The 25,774-nt window shown below is 38.5% G+C and overlaps 2 protein-coding genes across 10 annotated transcripts in view; both read left to right on the top strand.

Annotated features, from left to right (window-relative positions):
* clasp2 (cytoplasmic linker associated protein 2) overlaps nt 1–1,295 on the top strand; it is a 54,647-nt gene extending 53,352 nt beyond the window's left edge. For all 6 annotated transcript variants that reach the window (XM_081376046.1, XM_081376048.1, XM_081376049.1 and 3 more), the window contains one exon: nt 26–1,295. In XM_081376046.1, the coding sequence (XP_081232172.1) occupies nt 26–115 (90 nt within the window). In that variant the 3' untranslated portion in view covers nt 116–1,295. The remainder of the gene's footprint in view (nt 1–25) is intronic.
* Nucleotides 1,296–2,625: 1,330 nt separating this feature from the next.
* Nucleotides 2,626–25,532, top strand: ubp1 (upstream binding protein 1). Of its 4 annotated transcripts, none has more exons than XM_081376056.1 (16): nt 2,626–3,393; nt 11,297–11,448; nt 11,527–11,600; nt 13,426–13,531; nt 13,675–13,781; nt 15,029–15,181; nt 15,379–15,489; nt 17,427–17,540; nt 18,871–18,980; nt 19,056–19,110; nt 19,206–19,299; nt 19,740–19,830; nt 19,921–20,042; nt 21,927–22,069; nt 23,743–23,794; nt 23,892–25,532. In XM_081376056.1, exons 1-16 carry the CDS (start codon nt 3,278–3,280, stop codon nt 23,927–23,929), a joined length of 1,638 nt encoding a protein of 545 aa, XP_081232182.1. In that variant the 5' UTR covers nt 2,626–3,277; the 3' UTR covers nt 23,930–25,532. The 4 variants fall into 4 exon arrangements, with proteins under 4 accessions (XP_081232182.1, XP_081232181.1, XP_081232184.1 ...); XM_081376055.1 differs by having other exon boundaries at nt 19,188–19,299; nt 23,892–25,531; XM_081376058.1 differs by having other exon boundaries at nt 2,639–3,393; nt 11,328–11,448; nt 23,892–25,531.
* Nucleotides 25,533–25,774: the final 242 nt, after the last annotated feature.

Genomic DNA, 25,774 nt, shown 5'->3' on the forward strand with positions numbered 1-25,774 from the left:
ACATGCACATTTTCTCTCTTCCCAGCTCAAACTGTTGAATTTGTACATAAAGCGAGCGCAGAGCGGCTCCAGTGGAAGTGACCAGTCTTCAGATTTGGGAGGGCAGGGCCTGTAGCCGAACTACAGCACTCTCTTAGTGCAGGGGACCCTAGCTGGCTTTTTAACTCACATGCATACACAAACAAACACCTACACCCGCTTGCATACAGATACGCAAAGCCGCATGCCACCTACACTGCTGGACACCCTCCTCCGGCCCCACATCACCTTCCAGTCGGATTGAAACGCTTCTTCCCAACTAGGATCACCATCGCTCCGTGTTCGTGTCTGAGAGACCGTGTGGTGGTCTGATGTAGTTTTGTCACCTTGTCAATGAGAAGATTGTGTCTACGAGTGTGTGTGTGTCAGAAGCAAAACGTTGGAGGAGGGCGGAAACCCAGCAGAGAGAGTCGTGGGTGTCATTTTGTGCAACGTGGAGATCATTTATTTTTATCAAAGAGCTTTTGAGAAACTCAGATTTTTAAGATGAAGTTCAAAACTTCTTGGTCTGAGCGACGTGTCATTAACGTTCCTAATTGCTCACTATTGATTATTAATGGTCATATCAGTTCATAACAATGAGCGGTTGGTCCAGCTTGCTCTATTAGAAGGCATACTTTGCTTGGCTATATGCATGTCATGAATTAAACTGAACCTTTTTATCTGGTTGCCTACAACAGGCCCCGCATCAGTCGCCACACACACCTGAGATTCTCATCGCGGCGAGGCCACACCACATAGGCGATATGTATCTATATATACCTTAACAAAGGAATATTCAAGAAGATCTTGTGACGTCCTAAGGGTGTGTGGATTCTTTTAAGTAGCATAGTGTCATTCTTCTCTGATGGGAAATTTGTAGAAATGTATTTACGCATCTTAATCCCGCAATTGTCTCGTCACTTCTTTCCTGTAGTGTCGGTCTTTCTCCCCCGTGAGGAAGTTCTCTTTCTTCCCGCTGCATTTCTAGACCTGTGCTAACGATGAAATTAAAATAAAGAAAATGTACAGTAATGAACTAATTGTCTCATTTTTATCTTTTTATTTCTCTGTCGCTTGAAACTAAATGCAACAAATGTATGAAGGTAAAATGCGAGTAATGCATTAAAGGGTTAAAAATGCAAACTGTCACCATTTTCTCACCTTTATGATTTTCTTTCTTCTGTTGAACATAAAAGAAGATATTTTGAAAAATGTTTTCCACTTTTTGTCCATAATGAAACCAGTCCGAACATTTTACTTTCTTTGTATGAATCAAAAAAAAAAAAAAAATCAAAATGTCAACTTGATTGTATGGGCTTTTTAAAGAAATTCAAAATTTTTTTTTCATTAATTGGTATTATTATTATAATTATTAATAATAATATTTCTCTTTTTTTTAAAAGAAGTTTTATGCTCACACATGCTGTTTTTATTTGGTCAAAATACAGTAAAAACAATACAATTGTGAAATATTACAATTTACAAACTGTTTTATATTTGATTATATTTTCTTGGTTAAATTTCAAATAATATACAATTAATTTATCATATAAAGTGTTATATTACTATATATATATACATTTATATAGACCTGTTTAGACCACCACCACAAAAGCATCAGCTAGTCTTACAAGTTAGTCATCAATTTGTTTTCTTTAAGATGTTTAGTCAGTTACATAAAAATGTATATTGGTCTAATTTGATACCGAAAAAAAGACAGACTGATTAACCGTAGCTAACTGCTAATTGGTCGCACTAGTTCTTAAAAAGATAGTTCACCCAAAAATGAGGATGCTGTCATTTACTCACCCTAACCTGTTTGAGTTTCTTTCTTTTGCTGAACACAAGAAGATATTTTGAAGAATGATGGTAACAAGACAGTTGACTGTATACATGACTTCCATAGTATGAAGAAAAGAAAAGAAAAAAACACACACCATGGAAGTCAACAGTGCCCCACAACTGTTTGGTTCCTGACATTTTTCCCAATATCTTCTTTTGTGTTCAGCAGAGGAAATTCATACAGGTTTGGAAAAACTTAATGATAGAACTTTCATTTTTGGGTGAACTATCCCTTTAAGACACAGTCTTAACATAATGGTTATGTTTATATTTTATGCAGCTGTTTTTGCTTAACTGGCCCCTGTTAGGAGCTGAATATATCATACAAAAATATAGAATAATTATTATTTTTATACATATATATATATTTTTTTTATTATTTTTTTTTTTCCTAGACAGCAAAAAGCTATCTGTCTATATCTATGTTTTTTTTTTTTTTTTTTTTTACAGCCATGCTGATATGGACCCCAGTTTTGAACTTAAATGTGTAAATTACTCATTCAAAAAGCTAGATCCTATAATAATAAAAAATAATTTAATAAATACAACTAATCTAATATGCTACAGGTTTTTATTTCGTCCACCAGGTGACGTGTCGTTTAATTTATTCGCTGCAAGTGAAAGGTTATATTTTGTTTGGAAGCTGTATCGGAGCTCTAGCTCTAGCCATGGCTCTAGCCAGGGAGACGATGACGACCGACAGTCGGAAGCCGATTGGCTGAGCGCGTCTCGCAGAGGACTGTGATTGGCTGTCAGATTCCTGACCCGGATCCCTGCTGCGGCTGAAGCGAATCAAGCGATCTCGCGTTTGAATGGTAGCAGACGGAGGGCCGTGTCGATGTGTCGTGATCTTTGGCCTCTTCCGAAAAGATCAAACCTCGGGGTCAGCAGCAGCAGCAGCACGATGAAATTACGGGAGCGCTTTCGGAGGACAGCGAGTGTAAAAACACCGTGCTGCGTTTAGGATTAACGTTAGGTGAGCGCGCGCGAGCTCTGCCAGCCCAACGGACATTGCGTGTGAATGCGGTGACAGTCAACAGCGTCCTCCCACCCTGCTTTATATAATGGAAGATCGCATACAGATATGATGTGTTGATGCAAACGGGATAACATACGGGAGCTGGAAACGGATCATACGGATCAGTCGATTCGCGACGCCTCAGCTCATCCCGAGACTGTTATTTCTCGCCTCTGTTACTGTGAAACTGAAGCAATGGCGAGGTACACGGCAGTCAGGGCTAGAGCCGTTTGCCCTGCTTTCAACAGCTAGCCTTCCGCGGGTGGCCACCTAACCGACTCTAGTGGGACTAAGTTAGCCGACTCTGCGGCAACGCGAGCCCCGCGCAGGTGCTGTGTGTACGAGGTGAAGCTGGCGGCGCTCCGGTTAGAGTCGGAGGAGAAGGATCTGGGCGCCATGGCGTGGGTGCTGAAGATGGACGATGCGACCATCGAGTCGGGGCTTGTGCACGACTTCGATGCCAGTTTGTCTGGCATCGGCCAGGAGCTCGGAGCTGGCGCGTACAGCATGAGGTTAGAGCATCATCAAACCGATCAGCAGCTTTCCAAGAGTCCTTAAGCCGGGGGTCGATGCACATATGACGGCGAGCTAACGTTAGTTGGCTAGCACTAGCTGTCTTGTCCTCAATGTTTATGTAGCAAACCTCGGGATTCCAACCGGTTTGTGTTCAGAGGTTGCAGAAATTCATGGATTCATACCCTTATTCATCAAATGGCAATTCGCGAGATTGTTTATGTCATCTGGTGTATTAAATATGCCTATATATGAGAGTAGCTATAGCTAGCTCAAAACAAAAGACAACGAGTTGCATCCGAATGCTGTCTGACCATCTTGAAAGCTAACTAGACGTGATGTTTGTTTAAAACTGGTTGTAAAGTATTAATAAATATCCTCCGAGTAGCCATAACGTGGTTGTGCTGAAACGACAACAAGCGCGGTTGAAGTGTTACTTCCTGGAACAGGGTGTTCTCTGAGCTCTGTTCTGTGATATGAAATTAACCGCTAAAATGTGTAATTCGTTTAACGTTAATTCCTTAACTTATGGTGTTTAAAGTGCGTTAAAACGTTTAGTGAATCGCACGTTCACTGGTTAAAGAAATTGAGGCGACCGTTGAACTCCGTTACGTCATATGATACTGCATAGAAGCAAACGGTTAATGATTACGTCATTGAACTGCTATGGATACTCTAAAACAGTTGATGCAATATTTAGGATGAAGGTCATATCCTCGAGATAGTTTGTCTCTGTTGGCACTTTTGCTATGTGACTTTAACATGAGGAAATAAAAAGAGAAGTGTGTAATTTTCCTTTGGATCAATTATTTTGGATCAATTATTCATATCCCAGTTGCATATGCAAAGACAGAGTAAGCATTAAAATGTAAATATCATTGCTCAGTACCAGTACAAGGCAACAACACTGGCCTAACCAATGGCATGAGTTTGGGGGGCGGGGCTATTTGTTTGACTGGCCAATGGCGCATGGTGGTTGAGGAAACCTGTTTGAAGAAAATCATTATAGAGAGCCTAAGTCCCTCCCCTCCGCTTCCGGCTCATGGGACCTTATTTCGGGAAAAAATATGTATTGTAGTCAATAGCGAGAGACAACTTATCTTTTTATTCCATCTGAACTGTGCCCTGAACTACACATATTATGTCTGTCAATTTAAAAGATAATTATGAAAGTCAAGAAAGTGAAATCGCTCAGTGAACTACATCTCTCGTCTCGCAATATGTACGTCACCATCCGTTGCTCGTATGTGTGCAGTCTGGTACAAAACACTCAGGCATGACGGCGTAACGTTACGATTATAAGACTATAGAAGACTAAGACTATAGAAAAAATGACAGGCGTTAGCTTCAGTAAAGTTAGCTTCATTCATTGAGAGAAAAGGTATGATGTCACATGTGCGCCTTTTAGGTTTGTAGTCTTTGTAATTACGTATTTTCACAGTCTTATACCTCAACAGTTTTACATCAAACTGCGACTTTCTTGACTTTAAAATGTGTCTTTTAAATTGACAAACATCATGTGTAATTCAGGGCACAATTCAAACGAGATCAAAATATTTGTTGTCTCTCGCCATTGACTACCATACAATATTTTTTCGAATTAAGGTCCGATGGTGGTCCACCAGAAGGGGAGGGACTTTAATTTAGGCCACGCCCACACCGGGTGGAAAAACAATCCAACCGTCTCCATTGACTTTGCATTGCGAGAGGCTGCCTCCTTGTCATTTATGATTTATAACAAAAACAAAACAATGTCTAAAACCTGCTATGTACAGCAAACAAGCTAAATAACCCAGAAATAAATTTTTACTTATTTACGTGGTCTTCAGATTATGACGCGTTGCACTCTGTCTCTATAGTGATGTTAAGTTTGTAGTCGCTAAATAATAAGTAAAGCCGCTATTCTAAGGACATGTTTACACGAGAACAATGTACTAAAAACCGAAAAGTTTTTCCTTTGCTTTGTTCTCATTCAGCCGTCAATGTTGTGAAAATTATCCCTGTTCATGGTTCTGCGGAAACGATTAAAAAAAATCTACATTATTCATGCCAGGCCAGTAGTTGGCGATGTCACTTTGTAAAGAAAAAACTACGCGGCAATAGATTGAACACATGCGCATAACGTCACCGTTTTCACAAATTCTTGTTTTTGAAGTTTACACAGAGACAGTAGCGGTATTGTTTTGAAAAGCTTGCAAAACCTGTTTTCTGAAGTTTCAAAATTCTGCTGTAGTGTAAATGAACGGCCAAAACGCATTAAAAGTTTTGAGTTTTAATTTTAAAACTCTGTTGTGTAAGAGCCATAAATAACTAAAGAAAATTCCTGAGGGAACCTATAGACCTTATGTAGCTCCGCCTCTTGAATGTAATATCTTACGGATTTATGAATGAACCCCTCATCTTAAAATCTTCCCGGTCTGCTGACATATTACAATGCTCTTGACAACTTTTGTTAACTCTACAGTAAGTAAATCCACTTCACCAGCTAATTACTCTTAGACAGTGATGATTCTCTGGTGCGTAAAAATCCAATAAATTCTCCAAAGTGGAATTAATTTTAAACAGTAGCTTATGAAACGTTAAAGACAGACCTACTGTGAGATACGAGGCTGTTAATCAATGTTATTCAAAATAATCAATGTTATTAAAATAATTGTTTAACAACATTACCCATGATTCTGCAAAGAAATTGCCACCAATCAAATCATGCCAAAAGAACATGAAGTTCTATGAAGTTCTGCAAATGATGTAATATGTATCAATAATTTGTTGGAAAAATAAAAAATAAAATGTAATGTTCATAGATAAGATAAGAAAAACCTTTATTTGTCCCACATTGGGGAAATTACGGTTTGCAACAGTAGAGACAGGACAGAGATAGATAATTGTACAAATAGCATAGCCAATTATTAAACACAGAAGTGCCGTTCTAACAAATAAAGTCTGAATATATATATATGAATTATTATTATTTATAATTTATCCATTCAATTTTGTCATTTGCAGTGCTTCATGGGATTGTAGATCTATTTTCCTCTGTTAAAGGAACACGCTGACTTTTTGGGACTTTAGCTTACTCACCGTATCCCCCAGAGTTAGATATGTCCATACACACCCTTCTCATCTCCGTGCGTGCCGTAACTCTGTCTGACGCACCCACCGCTAACCTAGCTTAGCACAAAGACTGGAGGTAAATGGCTCCAGCTAGCATACTGCTCCCAATAAGAAAAATAACGCCAACATTTCCCTATTTACATGTTGTGATTTGTGTAGTCAGAGCGTGTACGAATAACAAGGTCACATGAGACCAGCCATCCTCTAACCGTATACATACTGGGAACTGTATTCTCAGAAGGCGAAGCACTGCTACTTGGGCGGAGTGATTTTTTGCTTAGAAATCACAGGTTCACTTTTACTGTCTGATTTTTTTTTTTTTTTTTATAATACAGATTGGAAAATATCCCATTACTAAATGTCTTTTAATCTTGTATTTGTCTGTGTGTTATTGTTTCTGGAATTCAGTTGAATATGTCTAAATATCAAGCTGTTCAACAACACATCATTGTGCTAAAAAATAATGTATAGATATGCTATGCATTGTTTTTTGTTTAATGGTGCTTCGGCATCCACAGTTTTGGATGTGGCATACGTCAGTTTCACGGGGTATTAATGATAATTTTGGAGCACGTTTAATCTGTAGCTGTTCCCAAATCACTAGAGTCTCTCGCTATTCCCAGTTGGCCATGAGGAGTTTGAAAAAAAACGTGATAGGAATACACATGCGCCTGAGGTCAGGTTCCATGGAACAGTTTGTCTGGGATGTGGCAGCCTTCTGGAGGTTGTGGTGGAAAGAGCAACATCAGCATTTTCCCTGGAGCGCTCCGTTATCCTGCGAGTGTGTGAAGCCCTCAATGCGAGTCGAGAGTGTATGGTCAGTGGTGGAGGTTTGGTCGGGTGTTGGTGGGAGCGCTGTAGTGTGAGACTGGAGGAAGAAGCTGTTCACATGCTCTCTCTCCCCCTGTCATATCAGGTTTCTTCACCCTGCAGTTTTGCAGTTGACACACAGCGCTCTGTTGGCGTTAGAGTCGACCAGACAGTGTTAATGGCAGTCGAGGCAAAACCTGTCAACAGACTTAAAGGTTTAAACCTACTCAATAAAATCACCTTTTTGCATTCGTTAGTTCATTTAAAATGGTTCTATGACATACAGCTTTAAAAGCAAGATTTAATGAGGTCATGAAAGCTGCATGCACAAATCTAAAAGTATGACCAAAATAAGTTTTGAATGAACTACAGCATTATCAATTGAACTATTAGGAAATATGCACAGGAATGTTACTTGCAGATAATGCTGCAGTTTCATTGAACAGGGTCGGATGAGTTTAATATCCTATTAAATATATATCATGGAGATATGCTTCTGATTTTTCCAGTGTGTGTGTAAGTCAGTGCAGTGACAGGGTGCTAATGTGATGTTTTCGTGCTGAGGTGAATGAGGGTGTGAGATGCTGATTATCTGTCTTGCGATCATGTGGAATGAGCAGCTGTGGAACGGAATGTTACAGTGGAGCCGCTCATGTTTCAGAAAACACTTGCAGATCCAGCGGGCCGCACTGTTGCGTACGTCACGTCATGTCAAGCCGACTGACTCAGCGTCTTTAGCTGTCGCTGTACATGTGCCAGAGAAGATTTGAGCACAGAGTCATGGCAGTATTTATTAACCCCCTGATAGCAGAGTAAATAAATATTGTGTGAAATAATAATTGTTTATTGTATAACAGGGCTCCAGACTGCGACCAAATGGTCGCATTTTGCGACCAAAATTTGAGAGTGTGCGACTAAATTTTACATCCAGTCGCACATGTGCGACCAGTAAATTTCATCTCGTTCATAGTGGGCGACAACCGACGTCGCGTCTGCGATGCTTTGTTTACGACATCACGACAATTAATTTTTTAACGGTCCTCCATGAAGGGTTCCGAGTGAATGAATGAGTGTGTGTGTGTGTGTGTGTGTGTGCGCGCGCGCGCGAGTGAATGAGTGTGTGTGCGCGCGCGAGTGAATGAGTGTGTGTGTGTGTGTGTGTGTGTGTGTGTGTGTGCCCGCGCGCAAGTGAGTGAGTGAGTGAGCGAGCGAGCGAGAGAGTGTGTGCGTGCGTGTGTACATGTGCGAGTGAATATCATAGACTGTAAAAAATAGGTGAATATGTGTCTGAGACGGCTCGAGATGACTGGTCGTAAAGCAATGTGTAGTCTGACAATGTTTCTTGTCCAGGACATGACAAGATTTTTAGGAGTCGAGACTCGAAATCGTGTAATCTGATACATTGACTATAGTAACAGACAAAAAAATTGCGTATTCTGAACCAGACATAACTATAACTATGGTATACTGTGGTTATGAAAGTAGCCTACACATCTTTTTACAGCACTTCAAAACTATATCCTATTAAAATATTTTTTTTTTATGTGTCGACCAAAACATTTTTATTCATCCTTTAAAGATTGTCTCTATTTATAAAACTGAAAGTTTCAAGAAGTAGGAAAACTCACACTTATTTTTTTTAAAAAGAAGACTAAATTACCATTGTAAACAGCTGCTGAGGGTGCTTATTGGCTATTTTCACTCCCTAATATCTATTTTGTCACTCATTTTGCTTTTGAAATAATATTAAGACATTATGAAGGATAATAATTAAATTTAACTTTATCTATACACCTCAAATTTAGCTCAGTGCTTTGTCATCCCACAGTGCTACCAAATACTTTCTGTAGAACTTAGAGCCGCGGCCCTCAGATGTTAGTCTGGAGCCCTGTGATCTTAAAATAAAACTGCACCATAATTTCTGTACGCTTAATCGATTTATTATCAAAGCATTTGTCTGTAATAGTTATTTAGGGGGAAAATGTGAAGGTGTGCCCCTAAATTTTCTGCTTGCGCTCCTAAAATTTTAAGTCAGGGGCTACAGCGCTCCTAATAAAAAAAGTTAGTCTGGAGCCCTGTATAAGTGCCCTAATTATGCTTTTTTTTTGGATATTACCTTTCATGCAGGGTGTAATTGGCTGTTTGTGAATGTGAAAGATCTGCAAAGTTTTAATCAAAGTGCTTGACAAAGTTTATTTCTTCTGAAAGAAATAATTGTTTCTGAACTGCCGAAACGAGTCATCAAGTGTTACAAACCTACAAAACTAACAAATTTGCATAATGCCAGCCTATGGTCTTCATTGCCCGTGAACAGTGTTTACTTTGCCCCGCCCTCAAACACTGTAGTTGTAGCCGAGACTGGAAGAGTTTGGTTCATATTGTCAACATAAGATGCTGTTTTTCCTGCAAATCCACTTTAATGCTCTTCCAAAGGATGAGAACTTGTGCTGGAATTGATACGGAAAACTAACGCTTTATTCCTGTTGATATCATATCACTGTGTGTCAGGCCCTGAGGAAGCTTCCGGAGCTGAAATTCAGATGCAGTAATAGGCGTTTTGTTTCTGACACACGCTGTAAGCAGTCGACCAATCACAACAGACTGAGTTGTCTGACCAATCAGAGCAGAGCAGGCTCTCAGAAAGGCGGGGTTTAGAGAGACCGAATCTTCGAGCGAACTGTTTTTTAGACTCTTTGAGGCTACGTTTAAACGTAGGTGGCTATTTTCATAAACGGACATTTCACCCCTCTTAGTTTTCAAAAATAACATCGTGCACACGAACCTGTGTATATGCTGTCAAGAGCATGCCAAACCTGTAGGTGGCAGTGTAACGAGAAGCTCAAGCCCACCTTAGCCAATCAGAATCCCGAAAATAGTCACATTCTGTGACGTCGCTACCTAAAACTCCGGTTTTCTCTGTTTACATGCAAACGTGCAAACGAAGATTTTCAAAATCTCCACTCTGGCCGGAGTTTTTAGAAAGAATCGGTTTCATTGGCGAATCCTCCGTTTGCGTGTAAACGAAGGGCGCAAACGAAGGGAAATGTCTCCGTTTTTTCAAAATAACCATGTACGTGTAAACGGGGCCTGAGAAATGAGGTGAAGTGTAATGTATATTATAAAAAAATTAAAGCGTTTTTTGACTTTGGCTTGTTGTCATTTCAGCATTTCATTCAGGATATTTATTAATACTCTACAACCAGTACATCCAAAACCAAATTAGGAACCTTTAAAATTGCATAATAAGAGGCACTTTAATTGTAATTAATTTCGTGATACACTGAGTCTTGGGGTCTTTAAGATTTTTTTTAAGGTTTTGAATGAAGTTTCTTCTCTTTATTTCTTCTTTATTTAATCAAAAATACAGTAAAAACAGCAATATTGTGGAATATTATTATTATTACCATTTAAAATAACTCTTTTCTTTTGTAATACATTTTAAAATGTAATTTATTCCTGTGATCAAAGCTGAATTTATCATCATTACTCCAGTCTTCAGTGTCACATGATCCTTCAGAAATCATTCTAATATGATGATTCGCTGCTCAAGAAACATTTCTGATTATCGTCTATGTTGGAAACCGTTGTGCTGCTTAATGTTTATGTTGAAACTTGATCCTTTTTTTCGTTATTCTTATCATTATTCATCATTTTTGTCACATTAATGCATCCTTGCAGAATAAAAGCATTCATTTTATTTAAGTCTGACCCCAGACTTTTTAACAGTAGTGCATTAATAAATGTTTGTAAAACCAGAGTAGTTTGATTAGAACATTTGCTCTCTGTTTGTGGTTCAGAAGTGTGAACGAGCGATCATGTGTTGTGTGGTTTAAAGCGCTATAGGTGAAAGCGTGCTCCTATATACCTGTTTCCATGACAGCCATTTCCATTCTGACTGAAGAGGGTCTGTGGTCCTAACCAACATATTTCACAGTTTCATAACTTCTGTTTCTCTGTGTGTCTGTCTTTGTTTCTCAGTGATGTGTTGGCTCTGCCCATCTTTAAGCAGGAAGATGTTAGCGTTCCCGTGGAGTCTGACACCAAGAATCCTCCGTTTCAGTATGTGCTGTGTGCCGCCACCTCTCCGGCTGTGAAGCTTCACGAGGAGACGCTCACGTATCTGAACCAAGGCATGCCGTTTTCTTTCTCTATCCCTGCAAGAACACACAGAGGAGGTTTTCAATAACACACTCTCCCCTCCCATGCAGGCCAGTCTTATGAGATCCGAATGCTTGATAACAGGAAGATAGGGGAGATGCCGGAACTCAACAAGACTGTGAAGGTGAGAGATCATGTGTGTTTGTCAGTGCAGTGCGCTTGAGGTTTTGTGTGGTGTGGCGTCTCCTGCACCTGTGAATCTACAGCGCTGCGGTTAAATAAATAATCGCTGTCGGTCGGAAACCTGACCAAAACAGGAAATGGAAAAAGCACAGTATTTTTGTAAATAATTAAACACTGTGTTGTCAAAGTTGATATTGTGGCTTTATAAATGATCAGAAACTTGCACGTGTCATTGTATTATTAACGTTTCACCGAAATCAAGCTCAAATGGAGATATATTTGGTTTCCTGCACACCGCCAGCTGCCAGATCAAAGTCTTTAAGGTGACGTCTAGAAAATCTTGGTCGACTGAAGCCTGACGTTTTCGACTAAAAATCGACTAAAAATGACGTAAGAAAAAAAAACGTTAAATTAATTACCTGCGCACTGTGCGCAGTACTTGGTAGCCTTGTTGTCCGCCTAAATTAATTATAAATAAACATAAGAAACTAGTAGGCTATTTGCAGTATTAAATCATTTTTGACGTAATTAATTTGCACTGAAATGAGTGACACGCGTCTGTCGGCTTTGACAGCGTTGCATCACGTGCACCTGCGCAATATCATAGCCTATGATTTCTGAAAATAGTACTATGTTGTCAACTAGTGATATCATGACAAGAACTTTTGAGGAATATGTAACATAATTTAGACAATTGTTTCTGTCATATGTATTATAATAACTGACAGACACTATAATTTCGCACAGAGTGAGGCTGAACCTATTTTTTACAGTCTATGGGCTGAACAGGAACTCAGCTTCGCGGCTGAGACACGAATAGACTATTAACTTAAAGCTTTTACTCTTAAACACAAAAGGCATGTCCACTTTAATAAAAAAAAAAAATATTTATTAAACAAACCAGATCAAGTAATATTCAGCAAACCTTCTAGTAGGCTAGCCTACTTTCTTCAATCTGTCCGTCTTCTCCGGTGAGTTGGGCTAATCCAAAAGAAGTGAAAACAAGGGGGGTGTTCTGGAGACAGACTGTTACCTGTGAAACAGGGGTGCTCTGAAAACACCCCCTATTAGCAATTAGTGCTTTCCACCTGATGAAATGAACGCGGCAAAACTGATGAAATGAACGAGACAAAACTAATGAAATGAACGCGGCAAAAAATCGACCAATCAGAATTTTGGTCGAGCCAGAACGTATCGACCAAATAATCGACTAATCGACTGGGAGAATACAGCCCTAGTGACGTCGCATGCGTCAAATGCAAGGAAATGTATATTTGGTAATTCATAATGAATTTTCAGCATCATTACTCAAGTCTTCAGTGTCACATGATCCTTCAGAAATCATTCTAATATGCTGATTTGGTGCTTATCAATGTTGAAAGTTCAGAAGAACACAATGGAAATGGAAATCTGTTGTAACAAATGTCTTTACTGTCAATTTTTAAACAATTTCTGCATGAATGCTGAACAAAATATTAGTTTCTTTCTTACTCACCACAAACATTTGAACAGTAAATAGACAATATTTATTTTGCGTTATCTTTGCTTGCTGTGTACAGAAACAAATGTACAGCATCTAATCTGAATCACAAACAAATTACTCTTTTTAATGAATTGCATCACAAATTAATGTTTTGAATCATCCTTCACTCAATCGACCATAAGTCTTGCTGTATTTTTAAAAGCTCAGAAAAAGTCTCATTTGTTTTGCCGTGGTGCAGTAGATTCAGCGGTGCAGGAAGGACTGGTGTGGTATGGCTCTTTAAGAGTGCTGCTTGTCCTGATGGTTTTGTGTTTGTGTGTGTTTGGTTTGGGGTGAATTATAGAGTTTAGTTAGGGTGGTTTTCCATGACCGAAGGCTTCAGTACATGGAGCATCAGCAGCTGGAGGGCTGGAAATGGAATCGGCCTGGCGACCGCCTCCTCGACATCGGTGAGAGCTTGTTGTGTGATTACATTAGTTTGCTGTCATCATTTTGTTCAATCTTTTTCTGTTTTGTTTCAGGATAAGCGTTTCAAAGCAGCATAAAGCCTCAGGAGAGGGAGTTTTTACTGTGCGTCATGTGTCTGTTACAGATATCCCCATGTCAGTTGGCATCACCGAGCCGAACACACACACGTCACAGCTGAACGCAGCAGAGTTCCTGTGGGATCTTTCCAAACGAGCCTCCGTGTTTGTGCAGGTACACACAAGCACGCAAAATTTCAAACACTCATGTCATGTTGTGGTTTAAAGGTTAAAGTCAGCATGAAACGGAAGTTGTGATAGTCTTTTCTTCGCCATTGTGTCACATACCTGAATCAAATGGCTTCTTGAATAACACAAATGTAGGGAGAGACTTGATTTTGTCGGTGCTGCCGGAATAACGTCAAAACCTAGAAGACTGGTTCCCTCGAGGGTGTTATAATGAGGTTTTTCAATTTATGATTAAAATAAGGTAGTCTCTGGTAGAGCTACACGGTTAATCGTTAAAAGATCACGATCTCGATTCAAACACCCATGCAATCTTATTCCTAAATGACAACAATTCGGCTTTGTCTATTAAACCTTTGACCCAGAGAGAGCAGTTGTCATGTATAGATATGAAACAGATTCACAAACGGTCTATTCAACCACACAGTATCACTATCAAATGATCACTGAAGTACTGGGATAAAAGTTTATAGTTCAGATATAAACACTGATGTCTACGGTAGCGAATAAAATAGAGTAAATTACCTTGACGCGTCAAGTATTGTATCGATCACACCGTTACGCCAGTAGGTGGCGACAAGAGACTCTTAAAAATGCATGTCACTGAATCATTAATCCAAGAGATTAGTTAAAAAAAATCCTGATTCATCCAGTAATGAAACAAGAGAAGTCTTTATGAGTGAGTCATTGAATCAGTCATTAAACTGATTTTTTTATAAAAATTCATTCAGACAAATTAAACATTTTAAATAGACTGCAGGAATTTATAATTTTTTTTAATTACATTTTGTTTAGTTTTCTGTTCAGACATTGATATCTAGACTGATAGGAATATTTGGTAATGTTGCTATCATATTCTGGACATTAAATGCTATTGGTTGAATATCCATTCACTGTCTGCTTGATGATGCTTCTGTCTTTCTTATGCAAGACGCTCCTGTATAAGTATAAGCACATAAATATGCAGTTGGACATTTACTGGTGCGTATTGCTTCAGGTCAATTTTAGTGCTTGCTGTCAAGATACCCACAGCTGTTTGGTGTAGTTAATGAATAGAACATGCCTGACGCACAATCTCATTGGCCAGAAATTCTCTGTCACTCTCAAAAGAGCGATGCAGACGTCATCTGTGCAGAAATCGTGTAACGCATGCCAAGTATAACCTCCAAACTGCTCCAGGAAGCGATCATGTGCTCCACGTTAATTATCTTTCATTCCTTCCTTCTCTCATTGAAGGTCCATTGCATCAGTACAGAGTTCACCCCGCGGAAACACGGCGGAGAGAAAGGAGTACCGTTCCGGATCCAGATAGACACCTTTAAACAAAATGAAAACGGAGAATATACTGAGCACCTGCACTCCGCCAGCTGCCAGATCAAAGTCTTTAAGGTGACGTCACATGCATGCAAGCATGCATCAAATGCAAGGAAATGTATATTTGGTTAAAGACCTCAGGTTTGAATTCATACCCCACTTATTTTTACTATACCGAATGCTTATGTTGTTAAAAAGCTTGTTTTGAATCATTAATATGACATAAGTCTTCAGGATGCACTAAAGTGGTTCTCTTGTCTTGCTGTAAACAGCCAAAGGGAGCAGACAGAAAACAAAAAACGGACAGAGAGAAGATGGAGAAAAGGACTCCGCAGGAGAAAGAGAAATATCAGCCCTCTTATGATACCACTATTCTGTCAGAGGCAAGAATATTTAAGTAACGTTTTGTTGGCTCGTACACAATGAAATGACAATGACCTTGGATTTTACTCTGGCACCTATTGGTGTGGATGCAGCTGCGCATAAAAACAAGTGTTCGCCTCCTGATTGTAGAAAAGGCCTATTCATAGATGTATTTGTCACGTGATTAATTTAGTCCGATAATGAGGGGTTGCTGAGATAAAGTGAGTAGGATTTATCTGGTCATGTTACACCCAGCATGTGGAAGGAATCACCTTATGTCGAATTTAATATCAGAGGCCTAAAATAAGCTGAGTCTTCAGCTCATGCCCAATAGGCTTGCAGCAGTAGTCGGTGTTACGCGGAGTACACTATGATTACACTATTTGCCCATCCCGGCACCACAACCACCACTGTCGTTTAGCGTTCTTCATAGAAATAAAAATCATTTAGTTGAGACACTACACTTCTCCACTGAAAGCGTGTGCTCTGCTCCATATACAGCACGAGCTGCAGGAGTCAGGTTTCACATGATGAGAGTAAGAAGAGATGACTGACAGCACGATGGACAGAGGATTTGGTGCGTAACAGATCCTGAGCGTAATTGACAAATATCTTATCTTGTAAAATGTGCCGTCATTACCGCCGCGTGATCGCCAATTCGTATTCAAAAGCGATTTCAATAACGTTTATTAAAGGTCCCGTTCTATGCCCCTTTTCACAAGATGTAAAATAAGTCTCTGATGTCCCCAGAGTGTGTATGTGAAGTTTGAGCTCAAAATACCCAACAGATCATTTTTTACAGCATGTTTAAATTGACATTTTTTGGGGCTCAGAAAAACGAGCCGTTTCAGTGTGTCCCCTTTAAATGCAAATGAGCTGCTGCTGGACGACACAGGGGGCGGAGCTTCATGAGCTCGTGCTCAGTCTGTCAGGAAAAATTCATCTCACGGAATGATGATAATATCAGAAACTCTCAGTAACGGCGTTCATTTCGAGTCGGACAATAATGCCTACAGAGTCAGATTGCTGTACAGAGATGAAACAGGTATGGTTTAGTAGTTTAATTACGGTTATTATAACGTATTTGTCATCTGCTTGTAGGCTATGTATCCATTATTTATTAATAACCTACAAGTCTGCTGTCTGAATGATGATCAAACATGTACTGATGAGTTTAATAAAGTTTATTGTACATCACACAAAAGATGAAGCGTCAGTTTTACTTCAGAAAATCACCGTAAGAGCTGAGTAAACACAGTAGGCTAAGTTATAAGAAGTGCGCAAGTAGCCAGTAGAGTTGAGGGAGCATTCCTGTGGGCGGAGGTTAGTCAAGAAACGGTTCTGGTGATGTCACTAATGCAGGATGTAGAGGGGTGTAGTCCAATCGAGCCGTTTTTTGTAGTCAACTTCTGTTAAATAAAATATCTCGCTTGGCATTGAACTTTGAGCTTTATAATTTTACAGATATTATTTATGCTCTAACAGCAACATTACACACTAACTAAAGTTTGAAACATGGAATCGCATGCAACGGGACCTTTAACGGCTCCTTAATGCACGCAAGTTACATACGATGACTCCACCCCCTGGTGTTATCCGTGTGAATTTCCTCACCGTGACATCCCTAATGTCAAAGTACTTTAAATACTATTAAATTCTAATACTTGTATAGGATTTCTATAGGATTTAAACTTTTTAGAGAAAGAATATATACCGCTTATTCCTCCTGTAACAAGCAAGAAGCAAATCACGGTTCATGGCTGTGACGCATTAATCGGCTGTTAAAAAAAGAAGGGACGAGCCCTTTAATATGTTTTTCTTAAACTTCCTGTTTCGGTAGCAAGGACGCCAAAACATAAGTTTTTTAGGGGGGATTTAGTTTGAAAAAGACTTTGTGCTCCTTTAACTTGATTTAAATATACATGTGTTTGACTAATGTGTTCACTTGTGTGCTTAGACTCGATTGGAGCCTGTGATTGAGGAGGCTGTGGAACATGAGCTAAAGAAATCCAGCAAACGGACTCTTCCTGCCGACTGTGGAGATTCCATCGCCAAGAGCAAGAGAGGAAGTGTAAGCGCCCACTGTCCTCTTCTGTGTTCTGTTCACTCATTCCAGACTCCTTTGTCCATATTTGTTTGTAGATCAGTCTCCCTGAGCAGTGTGTGTTAGTTGAAAATATACTCCAAAAAGTGGTCTGTAAACAGACATGTGGTAATTGTGTCGGCAGGAAATCCAAAGTGTAGGATAATTTAGAGAGATGTGCGTACATTCGCCTATCATTCATCGACCTCAAGCATGGCTGACCATTTGAAACGTAGTAGCCTAATGTTAGCCACTTTACATGGCAGCTCACTCTGTTATCCTAGTGTGCGTCTCAGTCAGCTCCCTAGTTCACAGGTCAGGGCACTGATTAAGGAGTCGGCCATTTAAGAGCCGTCTCAATCGCAAAATTCTTCCAGTGCACTAAATGTCCCACAATGCACTGTGAAAACCAGAGAGTGTTGATGTTTACTATGTTCACAATATGAACACACCCTTAATTATATTTCAGCATACACTGCTAGACAGGTACTAAATGTAATCACCTAGCTTACATTTTTAATTAATTTATGGCTGAAATGTTGCAGGATATCAAAAATCAAAGTATTTATTTGTCATAATGCACTTTAAATAGCATTAAAAAATGACAGAATGATGATGTCACAGTGTATTCCTGTGACTACACATGGACTGAGTACACACACACACAGACGCCATGACGATCGTGTGTACACGGATCTGTGTAGCATTTGAGTGTATAGTGTGTTTAATATTCCAGGGCGTTGTTGTGTATTATATCCTATATAATAAGTCTATGTACTGTTACGTGGTTATGTGTCTTGCGTGTCTATGTACCGGTATATGAATCAACAAAAGCTTGTGTTGTATAATAACAGAATCATTTATCTTTTCATTACTAACAGAAATAATCTCATCAACATTTTCAGCTGGTCCATATTGTTTATTGAGAACAACGGCATAAATGTTACAAATACACTTGTACATTTACCAAACTTGTGCTGTTAAAAACCTTGTTGTTGTGTATTTTATCCTATATATTAAGTGTATTTGTATTGTTAAGTGTATTTAACTAGTGTTTCTTTTACTAGTGTTACTTTTTTTACCAGTGCGCTGCAGAAAGCTTTATGTGTGCACTTGAGCACTTCATTTATTTTTTAAAGGCTCAATGTTACATATAATATATAATATTACATATAATTTAATATTATAAACATGCGACTAATGGCTTAAATAAATGACCACCAGTCGAATAGAACAATCTTTTGTCAGAGATCTACACTAACAGTTTTATTTATGTTCACTTTTGACGGCTCACATATCTCTCCTTCTCCCACTGCAGTGTTCTCCATGGCCAGATAATGCATACGTCAACCCCATTACAGCAGCTACACCCACCTTCACCTCCAGCACAAACTCCTACAGCACTACTAGCAGCACAGTACCAGACAGGTGACGCTCACGAAGCATCTCTGAGTGCCATGAACCACAGTTATGCACTGTCTAATGCGTTTCCCTTTGTTTTAGCGAGTCATCTTCACCTAACCACCAAGGGGACGCTGGTAGCCCCGTGTCTGTGGAGGTTAGTATATGTGTATGTCATATTTTTACTAACTTCACCTTAAGTTGCAGTTGCACCTTTAAATGAAAATAATTCAGTCTTTGAACTCTCTGCAGTCTCTGAGTCCCTCGTCCTCTATACAAGACGCACAGAAGTGGCTCCTTAAGAACAGATTCAACTCATACACTCGCATTTTCACCCATTTCTCAGGTAAACACATGCACATGACCAGTTTTTAGTGCAGAAATAAAACTGCACTAGGGCTGGGTAAAAATATCTGTTTCCGTCTGATTAATCTCAGTCTTCATTTGAATGATGCCGATATCAATTCTTAGTTGTGCTGATGAGCTGCACATTAAAACATTCACAAACTAATGAACTGGTTCTTTTAGTGAATGGTTCAAAAAGTCACCAGTTAGAATCAGTCTGAAACACCTGCCTGTATAAATAAGTCTCTTTCAAACCTAAGTAAAATGCACCATAGAAGAGAAATATAAAATCAGGCTGAATCTAAATTTAGTGGCATAGAGAATTTCTGAATCCGAATATAATCAGCTTGGAAATCTGTGTCGAGACTCAGCCCTTATAGACACACACCATTAAACTAAAAGTAGTCAATAATGAGACTAATTAGCGTTTTCCCGTCTTAGGTTCTGATCTACTGAAATTAACTCGTGAGGATTTAGTCCAAATCTGTGGTGCGGCCGACGGAATCAGACTCTACAATGCACTTAAAGCACGGTAGGATAAAAAAAAAAGTGTTGTTAAATATAACTGATGTGTTTTCTTAAAGAGTGAACTGAAGAATTGTGTGTTTGTGTCCCTGTACAGAGCAGTGCGTCCCAGACTTACGGTCTACGTGTCTCTGGAGTCGTCTCTGAGCGAGAGCCCTCTGCTGGAGAAACGTGGCCGCAGCAAAAACGGCGAACACAGCAGTCCCACATCCATACCTGGTATATGAATATCAATCGTGGAAACGTAACACACCACAATCACTGAGCATCTATTGTTATGCAATGACAAACATGCAGTGCAGCATCGTTCAGCAACACAGAATTGCTTTCTACAAACTACTATTATTGATGAACCAAAATGTTCACTTCTTTTTCCTGATGCACTATAAACCACATGATGTGAAGCTGAATGACTAAATCAAAATTCACAGGGTTTTGTTTTTACATTGCTGACATAAAATGGCATTCATATTAATTAACCTTATTCTAATGATCACTGAATTCTGGTAAGGATTTTGAGCATAATTATAAGTATTCAAACTGTTAAAACATTTTTGGACAGACTTGAGACCAATTAGCATTTTTTCTTTTTTTAATGAAGGCAAGGATGCATTAAATTACAAAGTTTCTACAAAAATGTAACAGCATGACTGTTTTTAATATTGATAATCAGAAATGTTTCTTAAGCAGCAAATCAGAATATTAGAATGATTTCTGAAGGATCGTGTGACACTGAAGACTGGAGTAATGATGCTGAAAACTCAGCTTTGATCAGAGGAATAAATTACATTTTTAATATGCATTCAAATGGTAAAGTTATTTTAAATTCTAAAATTATTTTACAATATTACGGTTTTGCTGTATTTTGAATTAATTAAATAAATGCATAATATGCTTTAAAAACATGTATTAACATTTATAAATCTTACCATCCCCAAACTATTAAACAGCAGCTTATGAGATAAAGATGCAGCTAAAACACAAAACCATAACAACTGTCATATGACCCAGCAAGCAACAATGTAAGGAATATTGTAGAGCTAGGCGGTTGTTATAGCGAATACAACCCCGACAGGCTGATCAGGCGGAGGGGTCTCGAATCCTGAAGGGGTTGTATTCGCTATAACAACCGCCTCGCTATACATTATCCCGCTTATTACATGGCTACCAACCAAATAAATCAATAATTTGACACAAAATATTGATTTAAAAAGGAGTTTATTGATTTAAAAACGATTGTGCTTCCGCTAAAGAAAATAGTCTGTTCCGTCTCTGCGGTTAGAATCCTGCGTCCATAGCAACGCTCTGTTTTCCATGGCAACGGTCTGTTATCAAGAAATCACACACCGCATTCTACATTAGAATTCAATCTAGCCATGTAATAAAAATGTATAATGGATTGTATAAAGCACTATATAAATAAATGTGAAACCACAACTCAAACCCGACACGGTTCTCTCTCTATAGCCACTTCTAATAACAGCCTGACGGAGCACAGTTTAACCTCTCGGGTCAGACCCCACGCTCATTTACCAAGAAAACAATCAGGTCACCGAAGTCTAAAAGTACGTTTGTTGTGTTGGAAAAATACTTTTACTACTGCTTTATCACACATCGCATCACAGCCTAATGTAAAATTGGGCAAGACTTTATTTTACGTTGTCTTCATTACACGGGACATGTACTTACTATAGTAATAACAGTTAATTATGCATAATTACAAGCAACCCTACTCTGTAACACTTTATTTTAGTGTTCTTTTGACTCGTTACATAGAGTAGTTACAGTAAATTATGCATAATTACATGCAACTAACCCTAAAACACACCCTAATTTTAATTGGGTGCATGAAATTAAATTTTAAGTGCATTTTGTTAATAAAATATCAGTCAGTACTTAAATGTAAAATTACACTATAACAAGGACACCTTAAAATAAAGTGTTAACTAAAATTATTAATCTTGTTTGTCTTTGAATTAGGTCAAAATCTTCCCGTATGTTTTTGGTTCTGCAGATGTAATATGTTTTAATTTACATTTTATCCTGTGAAATGTTCAATCCTCTCGATTGGTCTTGTTTTAAAGTGTGTCTGTGTTTGTTTAGTTTACCATGCTCTTTACCTTGAGGAGATGACCGCTTGTGAGCTAACTAAGAAAATCTCCAGTGTGTTGGCGCTGCCGATGGTCCACATCAACCAAGTCTACAAACAGGGGCCCACAGGGATACACATACTACTCAGTGACCAGGTAAACAGACCAGAAACAATCTCTTCTCTCTCCCTGTTATCAGGTGATGCGTATAAGTTGGCCAACCATGGCCGCTCATTTGAATAATGTTTTGCATCATGGCACAGATAAAACGCACTCCATTGTGTGGACTTTTTTATGCTGTTATCATTTGCCATGAATGGGACATGTCGGTCAGAAACATGTGAATGATTTGTCTAATGAATGGTAACATCATGTACTGTTAAAACAGACTGAAGCAATGTAAATTGATTGTGATACACACATATATATATATATATATATATATATATATATATATATATATATATATATATATATATATATAAACATGCACTACACTAAGTTTGGTGTCGGTAAGATTTGTAAATGGTTTTTGAAAATTTCTTCTGCTCACTTTATTTGTTCAAAAATACATTAAAGTGTGATATTGTGAAATATTATTACAATTTGAAGTAACTGTTTTCTATTTGAATATATTTTATATATATATACAGTGAGGAAAATAAGTATTTGAACACCCTAAGTATGTTCAAATACTTATTTTCCTCACTGTGTGTATATATATATATATATATATATATATACAGTACCAGTCAAAAGTTTGGAAACATTACTATTTTTAATGTTTTTGAAAGAAGTCTCTTATGCTCATCAAGCCTGCAGTTAAAAAAAAAAAAAAAAACAGTAATATTATGAAATATTATTACAATTTAAAATAAGGGTTCTCTTTTTTAATATACTTTAAATGTAATTTATTTTTGTGATGCAAAGCTGAATTTTCATCAGCAAGTACTCCAGTCTTTGGTGTCTTATGATCCTTCAGAAATCATTCAAATAGTAATGTTTCCAAACTTTTGACTGGTACTGTATATATACATGCACTACTGTCCATAAGTTTGGTGTCAGTAAGATTTGCAAATGGTTTTTGAAAGAGTTTCTTCTGCTCACCAAGGCTGCCTTTATTTGTTCAAAAATACATTAAAAAGTGTGATATTGTGAAATATTATTTCAATTTAAAATAACTGTTTTCTATTTGAATATATTTTAAGATGTAATTTATTCCTGTGATCAAGCTCTCCAGTCTTCATGGTCACTTGATCCTTCAGAAATCATTCTAATATGCAGATTTGCTGCTCAAGAAACATTTCTGATTATTATCAATGTTGAAAACAGTTTTGCTGCTTCATATTTTTGTGGGAACCATGATGCGTTTTTTTGACGATTCTTTAGTGAATATAAAGTTCAAAAGAACAGGATTTATTTGAAATGGTAATCTTTTGTAACATTATAAATGCCTTTACTGATACATCTGATCAAGTTAATGTGTTTTTGCTGAATAAAAGTATTAATTTCTTTGATTTATTAAGGCATGCAGCAATTTTATTTTTTTTTTTTTTTTTTTTACTAAACCAATGTCAGCTGGTAACATTGACAGCTACTGGTTTTATGTTTTAATATAAAAGTAATTATTATAGCAATAATGATATTGACTATATTGTTTGAACAAAACGATGTAATTTAATCACTTTTCAAAATCAGTCAGTTCTGAGGATCAGGTTTGGAAAAACAAATCCGATGACTAGCATGAACAAGACCTTCGTAACTCAAATATGTCCTAATATATATGATCCTCCTTTTTCTCTCTCTCTCTCTCTCTCTCTCTCTCACAGATGGTTTATAACTTCCTTGATGAGAGCAGTTTCATTGTCAGCACAATACAAGGTGAAACATTTTCCCATAACACCAAAAACTTTTAAAATAAAACCTCTCTATGCTTCTCCCGTTCTCCTCATCACCTCTCTGACCGTTTCTTCCTCAGATGACACCAGTGATGGATTTCACCTCGTTCTGAAGTAGATCTGCCGTACGTTAAGCAGAGAGTGCGACGACATCCCGAGGCTTCATACTGCCGCTCTCGAGCATCGAGCGAGTTCCCTCCATCCTCCTCTCTCTCTTCCTTTCCTCATCTCTCTCTCTCTCGTTCTTCACGTCTCAGACGTCGGAGAGATCGCCGGGGTTGGACGGGGCCTCCTAACTGTTAGAATCTGACTTCAGTGTGTAAATTGTTTCATATTGAAAACACTTAAACTGATGCCAGTGTGTGCAAGCGGTGGGCTTTTAAGTGTGCGTGCGTGCGAGTGAGTTTTTAAAGGTTGATTCGGGAGGGGATGGAGGTGAGCGGACACCGCAAGGAAGTGGAGGAGAATTGTGACCACTTTTCCGGAGCATCCGGCGCCGATACGGCTGCGCTCAGACTCTGTCCTCACTTTGCTAGGTGTGAACGTGCAGTACTTACCCGAGTTTGTCTGAGAGTCGTCAAGCGTTTCGCCGCCCGGCCTGCAGACGCCATCGCGACCCCTCGGTAGATAGCGACGACCTCTCTTTCAAATGTGGGGAACCGCGTCCTGACTTCGGCATGCGCAGGACGTCTTTGTGTCTGTCTATATGGATGAAATAATTCCTTGAGTTCGAGTACTAACATGAGGTTGTGAGAAGTTTTGGCTGTGTCCTTCTCTTGTTCAGTGCTGATATCCTTTTCCAATTCCTCTCTCAAGACCAATCGTTTCCGGTGCCATCATTTCTTCTGTTGACTATATTCGGTTAGTTTCTTAACATTTACTTTGTGCTTAGCCAGATGAATTAAGTGTCTCACACGTTTAGAATTAAATAATGGGATTTTTAGGGGGTTTTAGATTGATGGTTGTGCTTTATATTTTCTGTGCCTGGTAACTAACACTGCCCTTTATAGTAGCTCCTGGCACGGATTATAACACGATTATTGATAAACGAGCACAATCACGAGCCTCCATAAATTATGTTTTCCTTAATGCCTTTGCATTCTTTTAATTTGTACCTTTTTGGCCTAGAATATGATGTTGACTGGTGCTTTTCTCAATGCACTCATGGTTTACAGTCAGCTGCTCCAGTTAAACCAGCCTTTCTTTTCTTTTTCTTTTTTTTTTTAATCATTGTTTCTTTCTTGAATAGAGACTGACTGTTGATCTCAGTAGTCATGTATCGGGCAGCTGTGCTTTGGCATGTACTGTGCTTATGATTGCCACTTTATAGAGGAGCATGGTTATAAGAATGTTGACTCATTTTAATTCTCAAAAAAAAAAAAAAAAGTTTAAAAAAGGAATGGCCAAGTCTGCACTGAAACCGAAACCACAATAAAATGTCACGCCGTTTGATACCTTGCTGTCGTTGGATGCTCACTTAGACTTGTGGTGTACGTGTGACGTTTCCAGGTTGAACAAATGATCCAAGTCTGAACACATGGAGAGGTGCGTTGCTCTCTTCCTCAGATCAAATGCTGTGGATCATCGGACTGTCCTCTGTGTTTCCGTGATGATAATCATGGTGCCCTCACGTCACTGTCTGTCTAAAGAAGCCTCTCTTCCATAGGGGAGCTGAGATGTACACAATTAATGCCTGTACCAAAATAAAAATAATTTTCATATATTGTCTCTGGAGTATTTACTATGATCGGGAGTGAGAGGGGGTGGTTTTGAAATTTAGCAGCTGTTTTATGGGCAAGAAGAAATGAGTGGTAAATATAATCATTAAATAAAGGATATAACATGGTCTCTTAGAAATATGACGTTAAAAATATAAACATGAACGAGACAACTTTTAAAGTTAGATTTTTAGACCAGGACAAAATTATTGAATAAATCCATTTTGTGTGCAATGTGGAAAATA

Source organism: Scardinius erythrophthalmus, assembly GCF_964197995.2.
Source record: "Scardinius erythrophthalmus genome assembly, chromosome: 10".
Classification (NCBI taxonomy): Eukaryota; Metazoa; Chordata; class Actinopteri; order Cypriniformes; family Leuciscidae; genus Scardinius; species Scardinius erythrophthalmus.